Source organism: Hibiscus syriacus, unplaced genomic scaffold (assembly GCF_006381635.1).
Source record: "Hibiscus syriacus cultivar Baekdansim isolate YM2019G1 unplaced genomic scaffold, ASM638163v2 tig00110621_pilon, whole genome shotgun sequence".
Taxonomy (NCBI): Eukaryota; Viridiplantae; Streptophyta; class Magnoliopsida; order Malvales; family Malvaceae; genus Hibiscus; species Hibiscus syriacus.
In genome coordinates this window covers 2982849-3006667 of record NW_024062802.1, presented here as the reverse complement: position 1 = coordinate 3006667, position 23819 = coordinate 2982849, and the positions used below count along the sequence as shown (strand labels likewise).

The following is a 23819-nucleotide window of genomic DNA, read 5'->3' as shown; positions in this document are numbered from 1 at the left end:
CGCCATTAACTAGCTTTTTTCTTCTCTCAAAATAGGTATTAGAACAAGGTCTCAAAATAGGTATTAGAACAAGGGCATTTATAGGTATCGGCTATCAAATAGACTAACACCTGCAAGTTGAAGAGATACGAAAACTATTGCATCGATTGAACTACAGAAAGGCCAATAGGCAATGAGGGATCAAGGAACCTATGCTAATATATGTTAAGATCTAATTGCAATTGTACAGGCCATGAAGAGCCATAAAATACAACTCAGTGATTGCAGTCAATGGCAACAATTTCTTTTTTTCATTATCTGAGGTACTATAGAATGTCATTGAAGGCTTGGTCTCCTTTTACCGGTGTCTGTTCTCAACTTTTTCACGGGATTGGCCCAACCAACAAGCCCACCATGAATGTTTGATGGGTGACCAGGCTGGTTGGGCAAACCTTGCTGATGAGTGGTCTGTTGGGTCGGTCTAGCATCCTTAGAGACTGATCCTGCACCTGGGCTCCTTATGTTGCGACCTATACTCGGAGGTGAAACAGGGCCAACTGATCCACTCCTAGGCTTTACCGTAGATTTTTCCCTGTCTTTCCTCTTCTTCTTGCAAATAACCAGCTGCCCAGGATGAGTTAGAAGAGAATCATCATTATGTTGATATTGTTCCCTGGTAATACTGCTTCCTTTCCCAAGCCTTGATTCCTTTTGGGGCATATGCACTTTAACCCTTGCGTCCTCACCAGCATGAGTGGATCTGCGCTGTAATGTCTTTGAGTGAGGCTTGAATCAGACTCCACCTCGTTTATCGATTTCTGCATCTTGCCAACTGCTACCTGTCTAGCAGGACCAGAGACGGAGGTAGATACTGGCCCAGAGAAAGCAAGTGCATTTCTAGCTTCTCTGAAATCTGTATCCGGAAATGCAATCTTCAACAAGTCAAAAAACAGATCATGTACTTTCCTAGCTTCAGATCTGACCTGCGAATCCCAATTACATTTGCATAGTAAGTAAAAAGATTAGGCCATCGATGGGAGCATGACAGAAATGGATATGAGTTCAATTGGTAGGAAGGAGACGGGGAAACTTTGCAAGGTTATAAGAGTTTATAGGCACTTGAACACAAAGTACAAATTCATTGATTACTTTGAAAGGCTTTCAAATTAATTGCTTCCAGAAAGATTATCCATGGCAAATAATCAAAACTGAGGCACGCGTGCATTTGTGTATGAGCATGCAAAGATACTGAAAGCCAAGTTAAAATTATCCATTATACCTCATGTGAAAACCCATAAAAATGCATAGAACTTTTTAGTACCAACTGCACATCCGAAACAAGCTCCATAACTCCACTGTACTCTAATCTATCAACACGCTGATCAATCTTCCGCAAATCCAAATGATTAGTCCCACTTCCAACCATGTAGCCCGAGTTTTCAATCCTCTTCCACAAATCTGTTAAAAGTGGTATAATCTGTTGGCCCTCCTTATCTATTCTCCTCTGAAGCTTGCTAATCACATTTTTGCACTGGAAATAAGATAATTTTATAGTCAATTACTTAATTCACAAATATAATAAGATAGCATGTAAGACATGAGCAATTAAATAAAGTATAAAATCGATGATGAAATGATTTCCTAAAAGTTAAAAGGGGATATATTTTGAGATACAAGCTTCTAATCACTAAGCATATCCAATCCAAGGAAAATACCAATGACTTCAAGATCAAATAACATAAAGACTGAATCTAAAAAGCTCAAAAACAGATGTACATGGCAAAACAACCAGGTAGGACAAATCATAAAACCATTATAGACGCAATAAACTTCCTAAATCTCAAAAACAAATTTCCATGCATCAAATGCACCTGACTTGCACAAATGTATGTTCAGCAAAATCCAAACCTAATTTAATAAGAGAACATTTGGATGAAATGATGCATGCTGAAAAATTAGATGCAATAGAAAGGATACAAATTATGAAAGTGAAGAAATTCAGGACAATAATAGCAATGGTGACTGGTCAGAGCCTGCTACAAGCAATTCAGAATACTAAAACAAGATTTCTAAATCCAACTAATCAATGCTGACCAGGAGAGAAGAACGCGGCAATGCTTTAAACAATTAGGGTAAAAATAAAAATATTCACACAATCCAGAGACAAGCATTATAGTCACTTCAAGTATACCTTTCTTTGGATGACATCAGACATCTTCCCACCAAAATTCGACAAACCACTTGTATTAACCAGTTTACTGTCCCAATTCTCCCTGGAGGGTTCACCAACATTTTCCGAAGTAGCAGCCATGCTCACTCGACCAGAGTTGGGTGACGCATGCAACTTAGATGTATCAGCTATTTTTCTTGAAGGTAAGTTCCTCTTAGTTTTAGAAGATGAATCATTCGGATCATGCCTGAAAGCATTACGCTCACGAGTTGGGTTTGTTTCAGTATCAATCCTCAGTTGTAATTGGTACTTATGGTCCAGCTGTGAAGGAAACAAAGATGATTCTCCACGTTGGAAATGAGGCACTTCGGTGAAAGATTTCTTTGCCCTTTCCATAGTGTGACGAGGTCGAACCCGGATACTACGCTTTCGTTTTATCTTGGGTTGAACAACTTGTTCATCTTCACCTTCCTCCCGATCATGAATCCAACTTTCAGATTGCTGGTGGTCCATGTGAGAATCTCCAGATAACGCAATTTCACCTTCCTCAAGTTCATCATGCTGCCAAGATTAACATAACATGAGAAAATAGCAGAAATCAACAAATTCCATAATAACAAATCATTATACAAAAAGGGGCATACCAGCCTTCTTGCAACAGCACTCGGCCTAGAGTCTAATGCAGAGAGAGATCCAAATTTCTGAGGAGAAACAGGAGACACCATCTGTATTGGTCTCTGACTGTCTAATGATGATCCTGAAGAACCACTTTCTTCAAGTACACGATTGTTTCTAATGTGTTCTGAAGTCTGGTCATACTCATAACCATTATCACCAAGTGGGCCGTCTTCTTCTGACTGTTCCTTATTTACAGGCAGCGCACCAACAGCACCACTTAATTCATCTTCTTCAAATTCACCAGTTTCTCCCTCTTCATCATTAGCAGAATAGCCATTTCTCTCATCAGAACTTGCCTCAGAGTATTCTCCATTAGTATCCTCTATTTCCTTGTAGTTAAGACGCTTTTTTCCCTTAGGTCGCCCCCGTGTTCTCTCTGTCTCTGTTTCATTTGAGACACCAACAACACCAGCAGTAAACAAAATATTCTTTGATGGTTTTTTTGATAAAGTAGCTACAGTAGTATTCACTTCTTTTGTACTGGCTCGAAGCCACTTAGGTATCTGTTCATGGCAAGTCATCTCCTCTATCCAATCCAGCTCTTCATCCATCTGATCAAACAAATCAACTTCTTCTTCACTTCTTGCTATCATGCGATTCACCTGGTGCAATGAAGGAACATCATGGACAGTTTCTTGATACCTCTCCTCATCATGCAATAATGTTTCCAAAGTCATGCGTCTCTCTTCATGTGTCGTTCTCTGATCAAAACGGCCAGCATTAATTACTTCATCAGCCATGTCAATTTTATACTGCTGAATGTTATTCCTTATGAGGCTCTCAATAGATCCCATATATCTATCCTTACCGGCAAAATCATCCTCAAAATCAACCGTACCTCGACTCCTTAGTTCATCCTCTTTTTGCTGACTAGAAATTTTGTCAACAACTGCTTCCATGTAAATGACTTTGACTTCCCTTGTTTGTCCAATTCGGTGAGCCCTCGCAACTGCCTGTTCCTCATTTTTAGGATTTGGATCAGGATCATATATAACAACAGTGTCAGCAGACTGAAGATTTAGACCTCGTCCAGCTGCACGAATACTTAGTAAGAATATAAAGCATTCAGAGTCAGGGCTATTGAAGTCAACAATAGCTGATTCACGATCTTCCAAGCTAGTTGTTCCATCAATACGTCTGTAGACAAGCCTCCTCCACTGCAGGTATTCCTCCAAGATATCCAGAAGCTTTGTCATGGTACTAAAGAGTAATACACGATGCCCAGTTCTCTGCAGTTTTATTAGGATCCTGTCTAGTATCCACAATTTCCCACAAGATTTTATAAGGAAATCTTTGGATAAGTCATTGAAAAATGGGTAATTGAGCAAAGGATGATTGCAAGTCTTCCGAAGCTCCATACACCGGTTATTTAAAATTTTGTACACCCTAGCCTGGTATAGCGGATTTTTTTGAACCCTGAGCTTCTCATCTTCAGGATCAGCTCGAAGAGTCCCAGTTGACTTTATCCAATCATAAATGGCACTCTGAATAGCTGACATTCTGCATTTTAAAACTACTGAGACCTGCAATTGGACAATGAAATAACATCATTAGAAGTAGCAGTATGATAAGTATTTATTAAAATAAGACTGCAATAACACCATACCTTTGGAGGAAGGGAACCTTCCACATCCTCAACACGACGTCTAAGCATAAAAGGCTCTAGAATTTGATGAAGTCGGTGGATGATGATAACCTTCTTCTCCGTCTCAAGCCAATCATCCTCTGCACTATGCATAGGGCCTTCCTTTTGAAATGGTTGTGAAAACCAATCATGAAATGCCTTGCGATTATCAAAACTTCAGGAAGGAGAAGATTTAATAGTGACCAGAGTTCTTTCAACTCATTCTGTTGCAAAAACAAACTCGCTATTCAGCTCGTCAAACAAATAATAATAATAAACATGTGTGACACAAATACATAAGAAAGAGAAGCGGAAGAAAAGGCGAATAGGCTTATTATTTCAATACATTTAATAATCAAAATGAAGGTATAAACTGAAGTGATAAATAACAGGTTAACTAAATAAGCTAGAGTAAGAAATAAGCTAAAGAATGGCAAGGACTCCTGTTAATTTTTACCAGCTAAAAGATAGATAGGAAAGACCATCAAAATTTCAACAATGACGAAATTTTAAGGCATAAATAATCAAGCACTAGCTCCTCTTTCATCCTTCAAAAAGAGATTTACTTGAACCAATTAGAAAAATGATGATGCAAACTTAGTATTTGGAACTTATGATTCAGAAAGTTAAGAGACTCGCCAATCCCTAAATGCACAGGTGTCAGTGTGCATGTGTAATTGTATACACAGTAAGGTTGGTCAACAAACAATTGTGTTCAGATCCCAGTCATGTCAGTAAAGCAAAAATGTTTTCAAATCTTTCTGAATGTATATGTATGTGTGAAAATTTTCAATTTCTAAACATATCAGAAAGCTTCCTTTACAGACCTGTAATGGTGTCCCAGTAAGAAGTAACCGCCTCTGGCAGCGGTATCTATCAAGATCACGAGCTAAAACAGATTCCCTGTCTTTCATCCGCTGTGCTTCATCAATTATGATGTACTTCCAATCAATTTTAGAAAGTTTTGACCGATCATACATGATGAATTCATAAGTTGTCACGAGGACATTAAATTTCATTGCCAGAACCTCCTATGAAACAAGCAAGAGAAAGTTAAACAAATTTTGACACTTGCAAGAACAACTAAACACAAACTTATAATTCTTACTTGAGAAAATAATCTTGAACGCTGATCTTTTCCTCCAACATAATAGATGCATGACAAAGACGGCAACCAGTTATGGAGCTCACTCTGAAAAAGAAAAGTACTCATCTCTGCTCAATAATATTGGGAAAATATCAAAGCAATTAACATAAAGCAAAAATAACACCAACCTTCCAATTTACCATAACAGCATTTGGGACAATAATAAGATGTGGACCATAGTTTCCCTTGAATTCCATCAAATACGCAATCAATGCCATAACCTGCACAATAAGGAAAAACCTAAAAAGTAAATAAAAAACCTACAGTATCATATAACTATCTACCAAAACAATAAATGCTGCTCTGATTAATCCTAACACCTTGTCTAACTCCCAAATAACATATGAAATCTCAGTGTTACAACTAGATTTTTTAATATATAAATACCTGAACAGTCTTCCCAAGACCCATCTCATCCGCCAAGATACCATTTAGTTTATTATTATACAAAGAAAGCATCCATTGTAAACCAACCTACAAAATAAAATACACAGATTATATGAAAATTTTAACTTGCTAGATTAAATAGTTGGAAATTAGAAGGAACAAAAACCAACAAAAAGGAAACCCAATATTTTATATGGAGCAACCTACAAGCTGATAGTCTCGTAATGTTCCGGCTCGTAGCATTGATGGTTGCCTTATGACTCTTTCATTCACCGCATGTGCAAGATTATAGTACCTGTTAATGGACACGAGAAACAACTAAAATTGCCAGAAATTTGGTGGACTTTGAGAAAAAAAGGCCCTTGGCATTAGAAAAGGGCTAAATCTAAATAGATCATGTGAGATGATAGTTATCAAACTAAAGAGCATCAGAAAAGTTACTGCATAACCCCCATTTAACTGTCTCGAAATTTAAATTCCATTCCACTCATGATTTATGACTGAAGCACCCTTCTGAATTATCAATAAGTCATATGAAATGAACTATAATCAAATTAAAAACATAACTTACTTGCTAACAGATGAACCATCCTTAGGTGCATTCATTTCCATAAACCGGTTTCTTATCATTACTTCATCTCCAGCACAAGCTGCTGCAACCCTAACTTCTTCTTCTGATAGACCCTTTAGACAAGAAATTGAAAATAAGTAACATGGATTTTACCTAAATAAACAGATGAGGGAAGGATGTGTAATACTTTTTTAGCTCATAATATAGTCCAAATTTTTTTAAGGAACTGAGAAGGGAAAAAACCTCAAAGATGACCAGACTGCATACAAGAAAGGCAAAGGTCAGGAAATCCTACCTGCAACCGTGCAGCAACAGCAGCAGCATTTGCTGCGTCCTCCACTTCCTGCTGATTCTTGGCTGTAGTTATCTTACTTCCCAATTTATGAAGATACTCTTCAGTCTGCGTCAGGAATGATGAAAGAACTTCATATCTCTCAGCAGCATCACCAGTCATACTTGTCTGCTGCTCAATCAACATCTCTCTGTACCTTTCGACATCATTATTCTTTAAGGCCTCCATCCTTTTATTCCTATCATCATTTTCTCTTTGAAAACTCCCGTACCATTTTCTCATGGTACTTGGCAACTCCCCTGTTACGAGCAGTTCGAGCATCACGGATGGCCCAGTGAGCCTCCAAGAGCTTCTTACGCCACTGAAAGATGGATTTCACTTGTTTCTCTCTAAGGGCCTTCTGAGTGGCTTGTACTTGTCTGGCCAACTCCATACGCTGACGCTCACACAGCCGGACAAATTTTCTGTATGGTCTGTCAGGCATCGCCATTATCTCTTGTTGCTGCTGGTCAACCTCATCTCTTAAACGTGCTTGCAGATCTATAAGTCGAAGCTTTTTTTCTTCAATTTGCAGTCGCAGAACAAGATCCGGCCTAATCCTTTTCCTTTCCAAATTTACTGCTAATAAGCCACCAATTTTCCTTAAACTTTCTGATCGTTTCTTGCTAAGGACTTCAATGCCTTCCTCAAAGAGAAGATCTTTGACATCATATGCCAAAGTCAGATTATTGTTGCCATTAGGCATAGCTGAGCCATATGAATTGTGTATCCTAGTGAAGAAGGGAAAATCAAATAACGGTCCATGGTACATTCTGGCAGAGCCAAGATCTTTCGGCTGGGGGGGAGCAGATTTTACTTGTGCAGGTTTCTTAATTTGCCCTCCGTCAGATGCAGCAACTTCTGGTGCAACAGTCTTTCCTCTCTCTGTACTAAAATCACTTGTGACTGGAGTTTTTGGAAGACCACGTTCTACCTCTCGGTCAGACTTTGCAGGAAAGACAGAACTTTGCTGTTCTTCTTTTCCAGCATGTAAAGTAGAAGAAAATCCCTTGGCAGTGGCTGACACATCTTGCATATGAGCTATTGATGCAGTAGTTTTATCATCTCCAGCATAAGCATCCTCTTTAGTAGCATTCTGTCCATTGGTAGATGGCCCAGCTTGCAAAACTTTCTCCTTAGACTCCAAATGTTTCACTTGATCTTCTATACCCTTTCCACCATTTCTGTCCTGAATATTTCCACCTACAGGAGGAAATTGGAGCTGCTGCACCTCAAGTGGTGGGGGAACAATGGCTTGAAGAAGTTCCTGTGGAAGTGTTCGTTCTCCTTTCTGTCGATGACCAAAAATAGCATAGTCCATAAGATACTTTTTTTAATGAACTCCATTCATGTAATGGGTAGAAAGGAAAAATATATTAAGCTGTTATTTAGCATACCTTAATGCGCCTAAATGCTAGTATTTGTGCTTTGAGAACATGAAGTTGTTGTTTAGTGAAACCGGAATTTTGCTGGGGGATCTTGGTAGCTGCTCCCCCTTGTGATGGTGAGTTGGTAAGTGATCCTCCATCATTATTAGGATCAGCAGGCAGTGGAGAAGATCGATTTAATTGTTTGATATACTGTGTTTGCGGTGTTCCAGTTCCACCTAATGATTTTTTGTCAGCAAAGATGGATCAGCACTCTGGCTACTATTTGCAGATGACTGTGGAGGTTGCATAAGAGACGTCCCATTTCCATGCAAAACCATCTGCCTCAGAGGCACTTGATTATCTCGGCCATGAATAGCCAACTGTTGCATTGCAATGTTGTTAGCATTGTTAACCACCCCAGAGCTGGAAGTTGAGCAAAAAGGGCCCGGTATACTTGTCTGCCTGGTTTTTGCAAGGCCAGACTGGGCAGTTATATCATTAGATGCATTACCACGGAGAGAACTCTCACTTGGAACTGATGGAGAAGAGACCTGCTGCTTGGATACATGCATGGGTGATGACTGAGAAGCCATGCTGCTTTCATTTGCTTTTTGCTGGGCAGCCATCTTAGATTGCATGAGTACCTGTGCCATCAAGTTGGCATTTGCAGGCTGCGACAGATCAATATTACGCTCAAGTGCCCATGCCTGCAGCTGTGCAGCCATAACAAGTTGATTGTTTCCTGTGTTTTGAACAGTTTGCTGAGCTTGTTGGGCCTGCATCGCCCTTAAAACATTTACAGGCATTGATTTTTCAGTAACTGCTGCCTGTGCAGGTGCCTTGAGCTCATTTCTGTGCTCAGAAGCTGACACCGCTCCTTGCTCCATCTGCTTTTCAACACGACCAAACTGCTCAGATGTGTTCTTAGAGGATGATGCCTGAGTCTGCTTAGCTACCTGCATGGAAACAAGTTCCTGCATTTTTAAGTTTCCAATTTGCATGTCCTGATCCTTAGCAGATACAGAGCCCATCATTGCCGTCTTAGCTTGTTGTTGTGCTAAAAGCGTTTGTTGTTGCTGAGCAATGTGGTAAGCATACTGATAATAAGCTTGCTGAACAGGATTCAGCTTTTGTTTCTCAACAGCTTGATTCCTATGCTGGCTGTCCTGGGCAGAAGCATGTTGTTGAGCCAGATCAAAAAACTTCCTGGATTGTTGAGGTGGTTGCATGGAGCCTGGAGATGAAGGAAAATTGCTTCCACCCATCATACCTTGAAGACCACTGGCTTGATATGTTAGGATGGCATCATTTCCTTCAGGTTTTCTAAACAATTGTTGTTGTAATGACTGCAAGAACAAATATAAATGCAAAAAGATAAAGCATGAACTTCTCAAACAAATGCATAATCTTTAACTAGAACCCAAATGCATCAATGACTCAAATGACAGGAGTTGAACAGAAATCAAAGGAATCCTCATATCACTGTATGTTGTTCAAAAGTAAGATTTGAATCCTATGACTGGATAGGAAAGTCGAAACGGTAAGAATAATACAGAATGCGGAACCAACTAAGTGAATTCAGCAAAAACGAGAGTGAAGGGACAAACCACCCATGCTTTAAGTAGCATAAAACATCCTTAAAAAAACTAAGTAGAGAAGAAAGAAAAGTAGTCTGGCAGGTTATCTGCGATGACTAGAACATCTAGGAATAAAGGCCATGGACACTTAATTTTCACTTCTACGCAAACCGAAAAGGAAACATATGGAATGGCATGAAATTCAGGTTTAGGGTTGCTAATTTACAGGCGAGTGACAAACAAAGCAAGCAACAAAAGGAACAGAAATACTCCTACATGACCAGTGAACAACCCACGGAATAACAAATTCATAATCTAAATGCACATCAGAAGATAATTTCAGATTAACTAAACACAAATGAGACGGTGGTCATGATGATCAAATAGATTCTGCAAAAAGGAAAGACTACATATGATGTTTAAAAGTCATTAAGGTATGGTATTCAAGAAATCAAGTACACACTCAAGCTTTGTGGAGAGCGGGTTGAGTATATTGGATACTTCAAACAAAGAATCATATGTTATTTTATCAGTCTTTGTAAAACGAAAATAATAGAACAGAAAATTTTCAGTATACAGAAAGAAACTCTAGCCCAAAGTTCGAATTCAAAGGCTTTATTCCTCTTTCTAAGACCTCGAAGCTAAGTACGTTTGATTCCCTTGACACTTGGAGCTCAAGTGTTTATTCTACTAAAAAAACTCCTCTGAACAGCAGCAGCAACCCCCCAAAAAAAAAAACTAAGAAATCAAGTACGCACTCAAGCTTTGTGGAGAGCGGGTTGAGTATACTGGATACTTCAAACAAAGAATCATATGTATTTTATCAGTCTTTCTAAAACGAAAATAATAGAACATAAAATTTTCAGTATACAGAAAGAAACTCTGGCCCAAAGTTCGAATTCAAAGGCTTTATTCCTCTTTCTAAGACCTCGAAGCTAAGTACGTTTGATTCCCTTGACACTTGGAGCTCAAGTGTTTATTCTACTAAAAAACCTCCTCTGAACAGCAGCTCCCCCCCCCCCCCAAATACTAAGAATTAACTAATCGAGTTTGTGTACTACGGCAATTGCATCAGAATTGCATTTATTATACAAAATTAAACTCCCCAAAAACCGCCAAAACTTAGTAATTTATCACAACTCTTAAGTAAAAACATACTTAGTTCGCAAAATCACGGGTTAAGTCAACCAAATGTCCATTACATTGACCGAAAATTTATAAATAATATACCTGCCTAGACGCTATTTGCTGCTGTTGCTGTTGCGCCGAATCAAACCCGAAGTGAGGGGCTGAAACGGCCGATGACGAGGAAGTGGGCGAAGCTGCAGACGATGTGGACGCGGTCCGCCCAACCGGACCCACCCCAGGGTTCCGGCTGGGCCCACCTCCACCACCACCAGATTGCATAAAAACTAAGTCCAATTTCCTTTAACAAAAAGTTCCAGCAAAATCCAAATTATTACAACAAATTTTCAAAAAAGAAAAGAAAAAGAAAACCACACCAATATCACAACTCGAATCCCTCCAAAAATGAATAAAACCACCTTATTTTCCCTCCGATCCCAACGTTCAAAAGAAAATTAACAAAAAAAAAAACAAATAGATGAAATTTGTTTTTGTTTCTCTCTCCAGAAACCCGGAATTTTCGGTAGAAATGAAAGGTAGATCTTAATGAGCAAAGCGAGAGAACCCGATTTCGACGGAAACGAAAATTAAAAAAATATATATCGATGATTCAACTCTCTGCCCTCTAACGACTGATCTCTCTCTCTCTCTCTCAGTTTTCAAGCAATTTTGCAATTTCTTTCTTCCTCTGGGGTTTTAAAATTTTCTTTTCCTTTTTCTTTCTTATTTTCTCATTTGCTTTTTTATTTATCTCTCTCTTTAAGCTTCGCGTTTTGCGTTTTGCGTTTGGTGCTTATTAGTGTTAGCTGCGAGGTGGGGTGGGGTCCACTGGGGCCTGGTTCTGTGCCTACGGTTAGATGTTTACGGGGAGGGTATAAATGTAATTTAAAGCCCGCGTCTTAATGATATTTAGTTTTTTACTGGATATACCGGATATGCCCCCTAAAAAGCACAAAATGAATTTTGGAAGCGCCTAGAAAATATCTGACTTCACACTCTCGACAAATAGTACAAAATTCCAATCAACCAATTACTGTCTGCCACGTACCCACGTTTTGGTCTTCAACTCAAAATTGAAACTTAATTTTTGCATGTAAAATAATATAAACTTTTGAGAGAATATGTATAAATTATTAATGTATAAAAATGTTAAATTATTAAAAAAAATTAAATTATGTTTAAATTGAAGGGAGATAGAAAATATGTTTTTTATAAATATAAATATAAAAGTATATTAAAATTCTAAAATTAAAAATTAACAGTCACATGGTATGAATAATAATGTAATTTTGATAAAAAAATATGTTAAAAAATAAAAGATTTAATATCATCATATCATGTGACGGTTTAATAAGATTGTGACTCCTACTGTGTTTGGTATGAATGATAATTATTTCTACCCAAAAGAGGGAAAAGGAAAATTTTGTTCGTGATAAATATTTAATTTATAACTTAATAGAGAGGAGAGATATTAACTGATAACTTTTAACAATATACTCTATAGACTATAATATCTATAAAGTTTGACACATTAATCTTTTAATGGTATATCATTTATGATAATAATATCAAGAAAAATTTTCACATATACCTCTAGAAAAATATAATAATTCGAACATTGTCACCTTTTAATATATACCTCTAATAAACATAAAAATTCGAACATTGTCACCTTTTATCATAAAACTTGTGTTAATAAACATCTTTATTATAAATTTAAAAATAAATATTACTATATCAAAATTTCAAAATTTAAAATATATGTATACAAAAACCGAATGTCTTTATTTTAAAAATAGATATACATAGATATGATATTCAAATAAACTTATAAACTTGACTCATTAAGGTTTTGACCTTTACATGCCACATTGGGTACTCACTTACTATACTCGAGAGATCCCATTAAGATTCTTTTAATGATGTTGTTATCTCATCGTGAGAATCAAAGAACATGTAACCTACACACGAAAATAATTCGAACGTTGGGCTTATAAAGCATAGTGATACACATCCAATCTATTTTATTTACGACATTTTATACTAAAAAATAACTTAATCGTTACCTCGTCATAAAAAATACACATACATTTGACGAATCTATGCATCAACTATTATCACTAGTGTTTTACAAACTTATTCTCAACTTGATTTTTTTATATAATATACATAAAGATATTCTAATCATTTTGAGTCCTTAAACCTTATATTAATTTTATAAAGTCAATATCGTACCTTAAGGCTTAATCCATAAGGATCACATGAATATAAAGTATACAATTTACAATTTATATGAATATAACAATGATATATGCATCACAAGGCTCACGTCAAAATTATAGAGTATACAATTTACAATTTATATGAATATAACAATGATATATGCATCACAAGGCTCACGTCAAAGGAAGATATGCTAACACTTCCAATTGATTCACACGAACAAGCATTGGAAAAGAAGAATAGCATAACAACAGACTTGCGACTTTTCTAATGGGATCCTGATCTTATTCTATCATCATTTATTCTAGAGATATGATCGTCTCTCTTAGCTTTCCAACAGTTTTTGAATCGCATCAATCCGATAACGGGAACTCAAGATACATTTAATTTACTAAAGACAATGCATGCATAAATTCCTATACATGATTAATACGAGATTTTATAAATATTATGAATTTTCAATCTTTTTATTGATTATTTGTAATAGAATTTAATATATGATTAGATTTATTATTTTATTAGGAATTAAGATTGAGTTAAAACATTATTCTTAGTTTATTATTATTTTATTAGAAATTAGGATAGAAACAAAACATTATCTTTATTCATTAGTCATGTTACAACAATGAATCCTCACCCTATATAAATGAGGTTTCATTTAACTTTGAAAATGCACATTTCTTTGATTAATAATACAACGAGAGTTCGTTTTTGCAAGTGTTGATTGTCTTGTGCCTTCGAAGCATTCTTTTCATTAAGTTCTTTCAAGTTCTTTGTGAGAGAGATATTCACACTTTGGTTTGCCTTCTAATTGTGATTAGGAGGGTTGTTTAGAGACGATTATCGAGTTTGCCTAGTCAATTGTGACTAGGGGTTCGTAGGACAACTATCTATCAATCATCATCATCATTATCATCATCCGCTGCCCATCCCCTATTAATTGGTATCATATTTGGGCCAATTTCTAGAAAGAATCAAGTAATCTTGCTTGTTCTTATACACAAAACTGCCAAGGTACCCCAACGGAGCTAGTTCGCAAATATTCATCATTTTCAGGATGGTAAAAGACGATGAAGTTACTGACGCATTTCAAGACCTCATGATTGCTATTAATCAAGAAATAAATGTGCTAAAGTCCATTAACCAACAACAAATGGTTGCACAAACAACTCAAATTGATGATATGGTCGGAATACGACAACAAGAAAATAACAATGCCGACATTCAGCCAGTAAAAGCTCCATAAAACCTAATGGCACCAAAAGAAATCTTGAAATATCAAATTAGAATTTGTGGGGACGAAGGGAAAGAAAAAAAGGGTAGAGAAAGAGGCAAAATCAAAAGAGGTCACTAGTCATAAAAGTTAAAAAAAATCATGACCCACGAGTGGTTAGTGAACCTAATTGTGAGAAGAAAATAGTGACTCAAAATCTATGCGTGAACACAAAAGAATTTAGAGAGAACATTCTTCAGCAACCCTGCATCCTTGTTCACTTTAGGGAATCAATTATTTCGATTTCTAACATTAACAAGGATTTTCCTAGTGTGTTTTCATCTCTTTTACAGGATTTTCGAGAAGTGTTAGGTGACCTTCCTGACGGATTATCACTTGAAAGCCCTAATCATGGTGACATATCAGTGAAGAGTCATGATGTTCAAGAGTCCAAAGATTCGTGGACGAATCCTTTTGAGGAGAGGGGGAATGATACATGCACTAGAACCCATAATGACAAAGCCTTCGTATTTGGACTAATGATTCTACTCGAAACTATTAGAAGAACAAAGTCATGAAGATTCAAAGCACATCTACTGGATTCGAGGTCGAATCCTTTTGAAGAGAGGAATGATGATACATGCATCACAATGCTCCAATCAAAGGAAGATAGACTAGCACTTCCAATTGATCCACATAAACAAGCATTGGAAAAGAAGAATAGCAAAACAACAGACTTGCGACTGCTTTTCGAATGGGATACTTATCTTATTCGGTCAACATTTCTAGAGATATGATCAGCTATCTCTTAGCTTTCCAACAGTTTTTGAATCGCATCAATTCGATATCGGAAACTCAATATATCTTAGAGGTATTTTAATAATGGTTTTCACATATAATGATATTATATTAATTTCCACCTATAATTTTTTTTCAGTCATTTTATTTATAAGATAGTTCAATTAATTTAGCATACAATTACATTTTAAATGGTTTAACATTCAAGTATAATTTAGACATTTCAACATTCAAGGACTTTTCATACATTTCACCCACGTGAGGGTATTTTAGATGTTTTATAGATTAAGGTTGAGACATTCAATTTATCAGTATTAGTTTCTTAAAATAATTTTTTAAAGTTTTTAGACCTTAAACACCATTAATTATGATCGTGGATGATTAGGTAATTTAACTACTCACTACTCGTACACCATATCATGCATACAAATTTGACATACAAAACATCACATTTACAAAAATCATGAAATATTTTAAAGTTCAAAGTGTACTGATCTTAAGTTTTCGAATTTGACATTACTAGCCTTTGATTCAAATTGTTAATCTTTTTCTCATCGATATGAATTTTCATTCACAAACACCGTCCTCTAATTAATCATCATCATCATCATCAAAATGACACACCAATTATTAAATAATAATATAAGGGATTGATTTGATAAAATTGAAAGCTAATTATGCTAAATTAGCATATAATTTATAAATTTAGAGACTGAAATGAACACCGGTCAAACTAAGAAAGATTAAAATATATAATTATCCATTTTCATAAAGAAAAACACAGATCCTTAGTCGGAGGGATCGGAGCGGGGTTTAGTACCAAAACGACACCGTTTTAGGGTTTCCATGCTGTCCAAAACGACCTAAGGATGATAGCAAGTTTCCAGGTATCTGCTTTCATAGATATTTGAATCCATTCGCACGTTTTTTTAAAACGATGGAACATCTAAATCATATGTGATAAGAAAGGATGTTATGTATCGGTATTGATGATTCATGGAGAAAACATGGCTTCTGCTTTTAGAAGCTTACAATCATGGTATTTTCAACCCAATTTACATTTGTCCGTTTATTTATTAAATTCCATCTTTATCCCATCAATTTATATAGGTATGAACATTTGATTCAATCTAATCGGGTCAGTTTTTTTTTTAATTTGAGTTCAGTCGAGTCGATTTGAGTTTCAAATGAAATTAAAATATCTAATTCGACTCGATATAATATTATAATTATCTCTTATATATTTAAAAATAATTACAATAATATTGTTTTCTATATTTTTTTTCAATTAGGTCATTATTTTACATAATAAAATAATATATATATATATATATATATATATACATATATATAGATCGAGTCATATTAAGTCGGATACAGGGATTTAAATTGCGGTCGCGGTCACGGTCGCGGACGTAACAGATGCTATCGCAGTCACTGTGGGTATCGCGGACGTGAATTTTTTTTTTTAATTCGCACAACTTATTATAAAATATAGTAAGTATAATTATAGAAAATTACTTTTAATGATTTTTAGTGTATTTTCTAACACTTATAGACTTATTATCAGTAAACACACTAAGAACAATATTCAAAACTTAAAGCCTTTACTTTTTTCCCATTTGATGATTTAATGGACTGCAAACTGTAATAGATACATAAATTCATATCATCACGCATCCACAAAGAGAGCAGGAAAAAGACCACAAACAAAAATATAACAGTACAAGTATAATAGCATCAACACTACGTGAAGCATGAGAAATCATTCCCATTTTCATTGAAACCAGCAAGGAACAAGCACTGCAAGGAAGTAAAAAACAATAGATTGTAACAGAATATACACATAGAAGCTCTGTTGTGGAAAAAATACACAAGTATTAAATCGTTTTCTTTCATGATAGAAGTACATGATATGCATTGGCAGGTTTTTAGACCAAAATCAGGCAGTATTGCATCACTAGCACTGCAAAACTAGGAAGACTCAAAGACTTTGAAAATGTCGCCACTATCTTGAGCTATCATCAGGGTCATAATAAAAAACCTAGTAGCAAAAGCAACTTTCACATATATTTTCTCAATTGAGTTTCATCGAATTCCATCGACCAAAGCCTTCAATTATTTAAAAAAAAAACATACCTTTCAAGTGGTAGAGGACGAATTTAATTTTCACCAATTAGTGGAATGACGAGGAAGTTCATATCATTCACCTTCATTTTGAGAGCCTTTTTGACTTGATTCTCGTGGCCTTTGTCCAAAAACATATCCAAAAAAAAAGTAACATTTTCACCTTGATTTTCATATAATTGATGTGGAGGATATATCTGAGGAGGATACATGAGAAGTGGAGGTGGTTGATATATTGGTGGCGGAGGATACATTTGAGGTTGATATGGCACACCATAATTAGAAAATGATGGATAATAACCATATGGTTGTGGATAACCATGTAAAGGTTGGAAATATAGAAATTGTTCTGGTGGATAAAAACCTTGTGTGCTAGTAGATGAATCTCCCTGCCCAAGGTTACTAGAACTTGATCTTCTACTAGATGAAGAGCCTACAGAAGTATGCTTCTTGCACTTTCCTTTTGATGGAGCTTTAGGTTCACTTTTATTTCTTATTGCTTTCGAAGATATATTTCCACCAAATTTCGATCTATCACGGAAATATCCACTAGTGGTACCAACCCCATATTCTCTTTCATATAGACTAGAATACCTAATTTCATCTCTACCATCACCACCACCACCACCATCATCATCATCATCATCAATTGGACTTAAACCACCACCATCAAGCCCATCACGACTTTGACTTGGTGTTGCACTAGAACTTGAATGAGCCAAATTTTGTTGTTGAGATTCATCAATATTCGTTTCATCATCTGAGGTATCCACATGCAACACACCGGCAATTTCACCATCTAACAATGGATTCTCTTTCTCTTGAAGCCATTCTGATAATGGATCAACATCTTCAAAGATATGATCAAGGTTGATAGGATTAAAACTAGTGTTTATATCATCGATGCTCGTTCTTTTCTGATGTCTAATCTGGAGCCTCATATTGTAGTAGGTGAACACTAATTTCTCAAGACTTTTTTACTTCAACCTATTTCTTGCCTTGGTGTGCATATAGTTAAATGTGCTCCAATTTCGTTCACAATTTGATGCATTAGTTGTTTGACTAAGCACTTTAATTGCTAATATTTGTAACTCAGGAATACATGTGACATATATTATCCACCACTCGACTGCAAAATAATGTTTAAATTTCAAAATAAAATTAAAAATGTACAATATAACTAAATAATATAAATTAAATAATTTAGTTAACTATTTACCTGGATTCATTTGCCTCCAAGCTCTCTGTGCTTGTGGAGTACCGAATGTCTCATGTTTATCTCATAACAACTGCATAAATAAAAGATAAAGTAAAAATGAATACAAAATATTTTCAAATTATGTAATTAAGTTACAAATAATAATATTTGAATCTAACCTGATTAACTATTCTGATTTGAGTGTCAAGAGAAGGTTCTAATCTTTCAATTATTAATCTTGCACCTTCTAATGTTTCTATCAATACATTATCATAATGCTCCACCCTAAATTGAAATTGAGGATTGAGAAAATAACCTAAGCATAATTTATGAGAATATCATTAAATAATAATTTAGAGCTTAAAGTAATAAAATTTCATCTATAATAAAATATAAAAATAATTCTTAATTATATGAATCATTTTATCTTACCAGTTGAATGCAAGTCAGAATGCATAAAATTCCACCTATTGTCAATAATCTTTTCATACTCGGTGAAATATCGACAATCTTGTTGAATCGCCCGTTTTGCTCTATCAACAGCTTCATAAATAAAGCTCATTGTTGGTTTTTCATCACTATTCACAAGTCTCAATACTTTCACTAAGGGCTCGTAAACTTTTATGAGGTCATTTGTTTTTTTCCAAAAAAACAATTCCCAAAATAATCTTCTTGGCCTCGTAAGCTGGCCATGTCTTTTGTTGTCCCTATTTTGATTATTTAAATTTCTGTATATTCATAAAAAATTAAAATTATATAATTTAAAGTATTTACAAATAATAAATCATTAAAGATTATTATATTTAAGTAATTATATAACTAATTATAAAATACTGACATTTGAATTAAACATTTCTCTCAGACCTTACTTTTGTCTTGTTATCTCTTCAAGCTGGATGAAATGAGTTGCAAATCGAGTAAGAGCGGGTCGAAGTATTTGCTTCCCTTGTGTATACTTCTTCATTAGATCAACAGTCCAAATGTGATTGTATATGAAACAAGTCACTTTCTTAGACTCTTCTAACACTTTTGCTACACTAGGCCTTTTTCTAGTATCTGCAAGGCATAAATCCAAACAATGAGCTGCACATGAGGTCCAATATAGATGCTTTCTTTTTAACATTATTTTTTTCCAGCGACTTTCATTGCTGCCTCATTATCAGTCACTATTTGGACAATGTAGCTTTCTCCAATTTCTTCTACAACTGAATCTAACAAGTTGTAGTAGAACTCAACATCTCTGCTACGAACACTTGAGACATCCATGGATTTTCAGAAAATGATTCCTTTACTGCAATAAACAAGGAAATTAATGATGTGCATTTGGTTTAAATTGTTGGTCCAACCATCACACATTAGAGTTGCACCAAATCTTTCCAATGAGTCTTCATTTCATTTATCCAATCACGAACTCGTTCAAATTTTGACTCCAAATACACATCTGAAACCTCATAAGGTGTTGGCAGCTTTACAACTTGTCCAAATTCTATTGACACTTGAATTAAATTATATAACCATGGAGAACTTGCTTATTGAAAAGGAAGTCGTTCATATATTAAAAATTTAGATACCGCTTCACCCATCTTCTTGCGTAAAGTCTTTAAAAAAAACCACTGACCTTTGGTTGTTTTGAGCTTGTACTTCTAACCAATTCAAGTGTATCTCCTCGTAAGGTAAACTCAGACTCACTCGGGATGGATTTACTTGTTCTTTCTCGATGATATCCTCCAACTGATCCATGGGAAGGTCGCCATTCTTCATAAATATTACTCCAACCACCAGTACTTCGTCTGAATTCTTCTCTTCTATGCCACTCATGTTGTGATTTGATACTTTCTCGAGTTGCTTGCCTAATTGCATCAATCTCGTCAATGAATCCTTCATTTTCATCCCCTCTTCTCTTAATTGGGACAAGAATTCTTATGTTCTCCTCTTTTTGTCTATTTTTTTGTTGTATTCTTTTAATAAATTCATCATACTTTCTCTAATGACACCTGTTAATAAAATAAAAATAATGTCAATTTTGTATTGTTATCAATTATATATAATCTATATCAATAAACTTATAGTAAAATTTAAAAATAATAATAAAAATATCACATACCAGTAACATTAGGGAATGGTGCAACATTTTCGGTTTTATGAGCAATGTGTTCTTTAAATCGTGTTATTCTTCCTTTCACAACTTTACCACATAGTTTACATGAAATGCTTCCTCTCGCATTTGGCACTGGAGTACCAAAGTGTCAACCTATATCATTACTCGGTGCACCTTCTAATCATTTCGTCGGAAACTCTTCACGTGGTGGCATGCTTTATTTTTATTTATATACAAAAAACATAAAGCCAAAAAAATAGAATTTAGAAATATAAACAATTCATCACTTCTATTATCAATAAGATAATAGAAAAAATAATAAACATTATTAACAGTGAAAAAATAAGTTTGTTACATAAACTATTAAATAATAAAAATAATTGAAGTATATAAAATTTAAATTCAACATTTGTTTTAAAAAATTCATAAGGCCATAATAATAACTAATTAAATAGCCTAATCTATTTAATTATATCGGGTAAATTCATAAGGTCATAACATAAGAATAACCCAAATATTCCATTTAAATTTAATAATCACGTATTTTACTTACTTGAAATTGTGAGATTCTCTTCAAAGTGAAAGTTTTTTTCCTTTTGATTTTTCTTTGATTTTGAGTTTGGGTCAATAAAATTTGAGAGGATTTTTGAAGTTGCAAGCAAAAATTTTTAGATTTCAATTTGGGGTTCTTTTTCCTGCTCTTTTTTTTATATTTTGTACCGATTTAATAATTGTGAATTTGTGATTACTTTTTTTCAATTTTGATGTAAAGTAAATTGATTTTTACAGGTTTTACAGAGAATATATTCTTTCATTTTTACTTTTTTTTTACTTTTGTTGTAAAGGAAACTGAATTGCTATTTTTTTTAATTAATTTTGATGTTGGTGATTTCTGATATTGTAACGGGGATTAACGGGAAAAAGATATGTTATTGGCGCGATCGACCGTTACCCGTTAAATTGCGGCCGTTATCGGCTGTTATGGGTGTGATTCCGTTTCACACCGTGATTTCGGCTAATATTGGTAACGGTGGCCGCCGATACCGCGAAATAACTGCCTTACACGGCCGTTTTTTGAATCCCTGGTCGGATATAAGTTTTGCCCTTAAAATCGAGTTGGTTTGGGATTGGAAGAGAGCCTCGTAAACTCGAGTTAGATCAAATGCGTGTAGAGGAGTTTAATTTTTGGACCAAGTTCGAATGGATCAAAATCCCGGATCCGACCCATGATCATCTCTAGATTTATACTTTATGAAGTTATCGTCGTTGATATAACTAATGAATCCTTTGTTTTTTTGGTACGCATTCATTACTTCTGTAGATCAAGAATAGATCTTCAAGACATACCTTAATGGCCGGGATGGAACGTTAGTGTTAAGGCATAGGCACTCATCGGTTATGCTGGCTCATTCCGTGCAAATTCCAGTTATTACCGATTTCATTTCAAACAGAGTTCAACACTGAAATTGATACAAATGCGTTCACAGGAGATTCATAATAACATTGCCTGCCAATGTTTCAGTTGAAACATTTGGGTTTTTTAACAGCTAGAGCTTTGGTGAACATGCGCCCCCCAGAAAGAAAGAAAAAAAAAGCATTTGGTCAACTGCAACCGGCTGCATGTTCTCATCTTCCTTCCTTAATTCTTGGAACAGGACTGATGACAAGTATCGCTCCCCGAAACTCGGATGAACGGTCTGAAATTTTGTTTCAGAAGAAAAAGAATAGACGTTACGTGAGAATCACTACTGAAATTTCATTAAAGGAGAAGTTTATGCTACTCTCAAATTCTTGCAAGTCTGAGTGCTGCAACAGTGTTGGACCCGGATGATATTCCGACCTGCATTCCACAAAAAGTCAGTAACATCCCGATGCATGAACAGAAACATCAACAAAAGTAAATCGAAACATGATTTGTGTTATATTACCATAAGTCCCTCTTTCAGTGCCAATTCCCTTGCCATATTGACTGCATCTTCACTGCTGACCTGTCATACGAGATCCCGACATAAGCCTCGAAGGGACTAGATATTCAACTAAAGATACTAAATCATTATTCGACATAAGCACATCGATTATTGTTTACCTCGAGAACTTTTTCCATTACATCCATGTCCAATATATCTGGCTTGAACCCGACTCCGTTGCCAGTAATATGACGAGGGACTTGCAATTGTTAAGAATACCTGAAGGAAAAACAGCATATGAGTAATATCAATCAATGCAAAGTTTACCTGGTTTGCCACCATTCAGTGTATTACTTTCAGCAGGCTCCACTCCGTATATCTATCATTAAAAGGAACAGACATCAGCAATGATATGAAACAAATATAAAAGAAAGCATTGTTGTTAGAAAGAGTTAACTCGGTAAGAAAAAGTAATTGATTACCTTTACATTAGGATTTTGAGATTTGAGGTACTGTCCGACGCCAGAAACGGTACCACCACTCCCTATTCCCATTACAAAGATGTCGACTTTACCGAGAGTATCCTCCCATATCTCGGGGCCGGGTCTCAAATGCACCTATGTTTCCAGTTTGAAATAGCTTGATTAAGTAATTTTCCAGTTTGAGGAATATTGCATTGTCAGTCCAAATAACTATGGTAATACGTTATTAAACGAGGATATAGGAGTGTACCTGTGTTGATAAATAAACCGAGTACAAGTAATTTCCCTATAACCAGATTAGTGAGAATGTGAAATAAAAGCATAAAAATAATACCCGAAATTGATAACGGAGTTTAGTCAATTATGCCTACGTCTCCGGACTGCTGCAGATCTTTTACCAAAGAGAAAATTTACAGGTGTTTACAAAACACTTGCTACTCACAAGAAAGCTCTCTAGTATTGGGAGAAAGAAATGATTTGGGATTTTGGGATGATTTTGAAGCTAAATGAACTAAGGTATTTATAGTTGAAACTTAGTGACTAATATTGTAATTAACTCTATTTCTATTTTAATTAAAAATTAGGGCACCGATTCAGTGCCCCCTTTATTGAAAAACCCATGCACCTGTGCCCCCCATTTCTTCTGCCAGCAAAACTCACCGAAAAAATGCCCACTTCTTTTGACTTTTCTCTAACAATCTCCCACTTGAAGATTGATTTTAATATGTCTTCACACCTCGATCGATGCAGCAGTATTTCTGGTCTTGTTATTCTAGCATGCCAACTGAAGCTGAACACAACTTCAGTTTGTCCG

General features: G+C 35.4%; 2 protein-coding genes across 2 annotated transcripts; both read right to left on the bottom strand.

Moving 5' to 3' along the window:
- Nucleotides 1–589: 589 nt before the first annotated feature.
- Nucleotides 590–11639, bottom strand: LOC120136239 (ATP-dependent helicase BRM-like). Its single transcript, XM_039152339.1, is given in 17 exon segments — nt 590–962; nt 1259–1510; nt 2171–2710; nt 2794–4350; nt 4434–4627; nt 4630–4675; nt 5279–5482; nt 5560–5643; nt 5727–5819; nt 5986–6072; nt 6193–6280; nt 6557–6669; nt 6852–7095; nt 7097–8178; nt 8285–8514; nt 8517–9603; nt 11065–11639. Coding segments are annotated over 17 exon segments (6423 nt in total). The 5' UTR covers nt 11242–11639; the 3' UTR covers nt 590–617.
- A 10753-nt stretch (nt 11640–22392) lies between these two features.
- On the bottom strand, nt 22393–23139 carry LOC120136212 (bifunctional L-3-cyanoalanine synthase/cysteine synthase C1, mitochondrial-like). The gene is made up of 5 exons (XM_039152317.1): nt 23006–23139; nt 22849–22902; nt 22703–22780; nt 22545–22604; nt 22393–22456 (listed from the first exon to the last, which is right to left on the bottom strand). Exons 1-5 carry the CDS (start codon nt 23075–23077, stop codon nt 22400–22402), a joined length of 321 nt encoding a protein of 106 aa, XP_039008248.1. The 5' UTR covers nt 23078–23139; the 3' UTR covers nt 22393–22399.
- Nucleotides 23140–23819: the final 680 nt, after the last annotated feature.

What these genes read in the sequence shown, in the direction of transcription:
- LOC120136212 (XM_039152317.1), bottom strand. Translation starts at nt 23,077, where the DNA reads ATGGGAATAGGGAGTGGTGGTACCGTTTCTGGCGTCGGACAGTACCTC. An exon ending in CTCAAAATCCTAATGTAAAG is followed by an intron (nt 22,903 to 23,005) that starts GTAATCAATTAC and finishes TTTTAATGATAG; the next exon opens with ATATACGGAGTGGAGCCTGC. An exon ending in CACTGAAAGAGGGACTTATG is followed by an intron (nt 22,457 to 22,544) that starts GTAATATAACAC and finishes TGTGGAATGCAG; the next exon opens with GTCGGAATATCATCCGGGTC.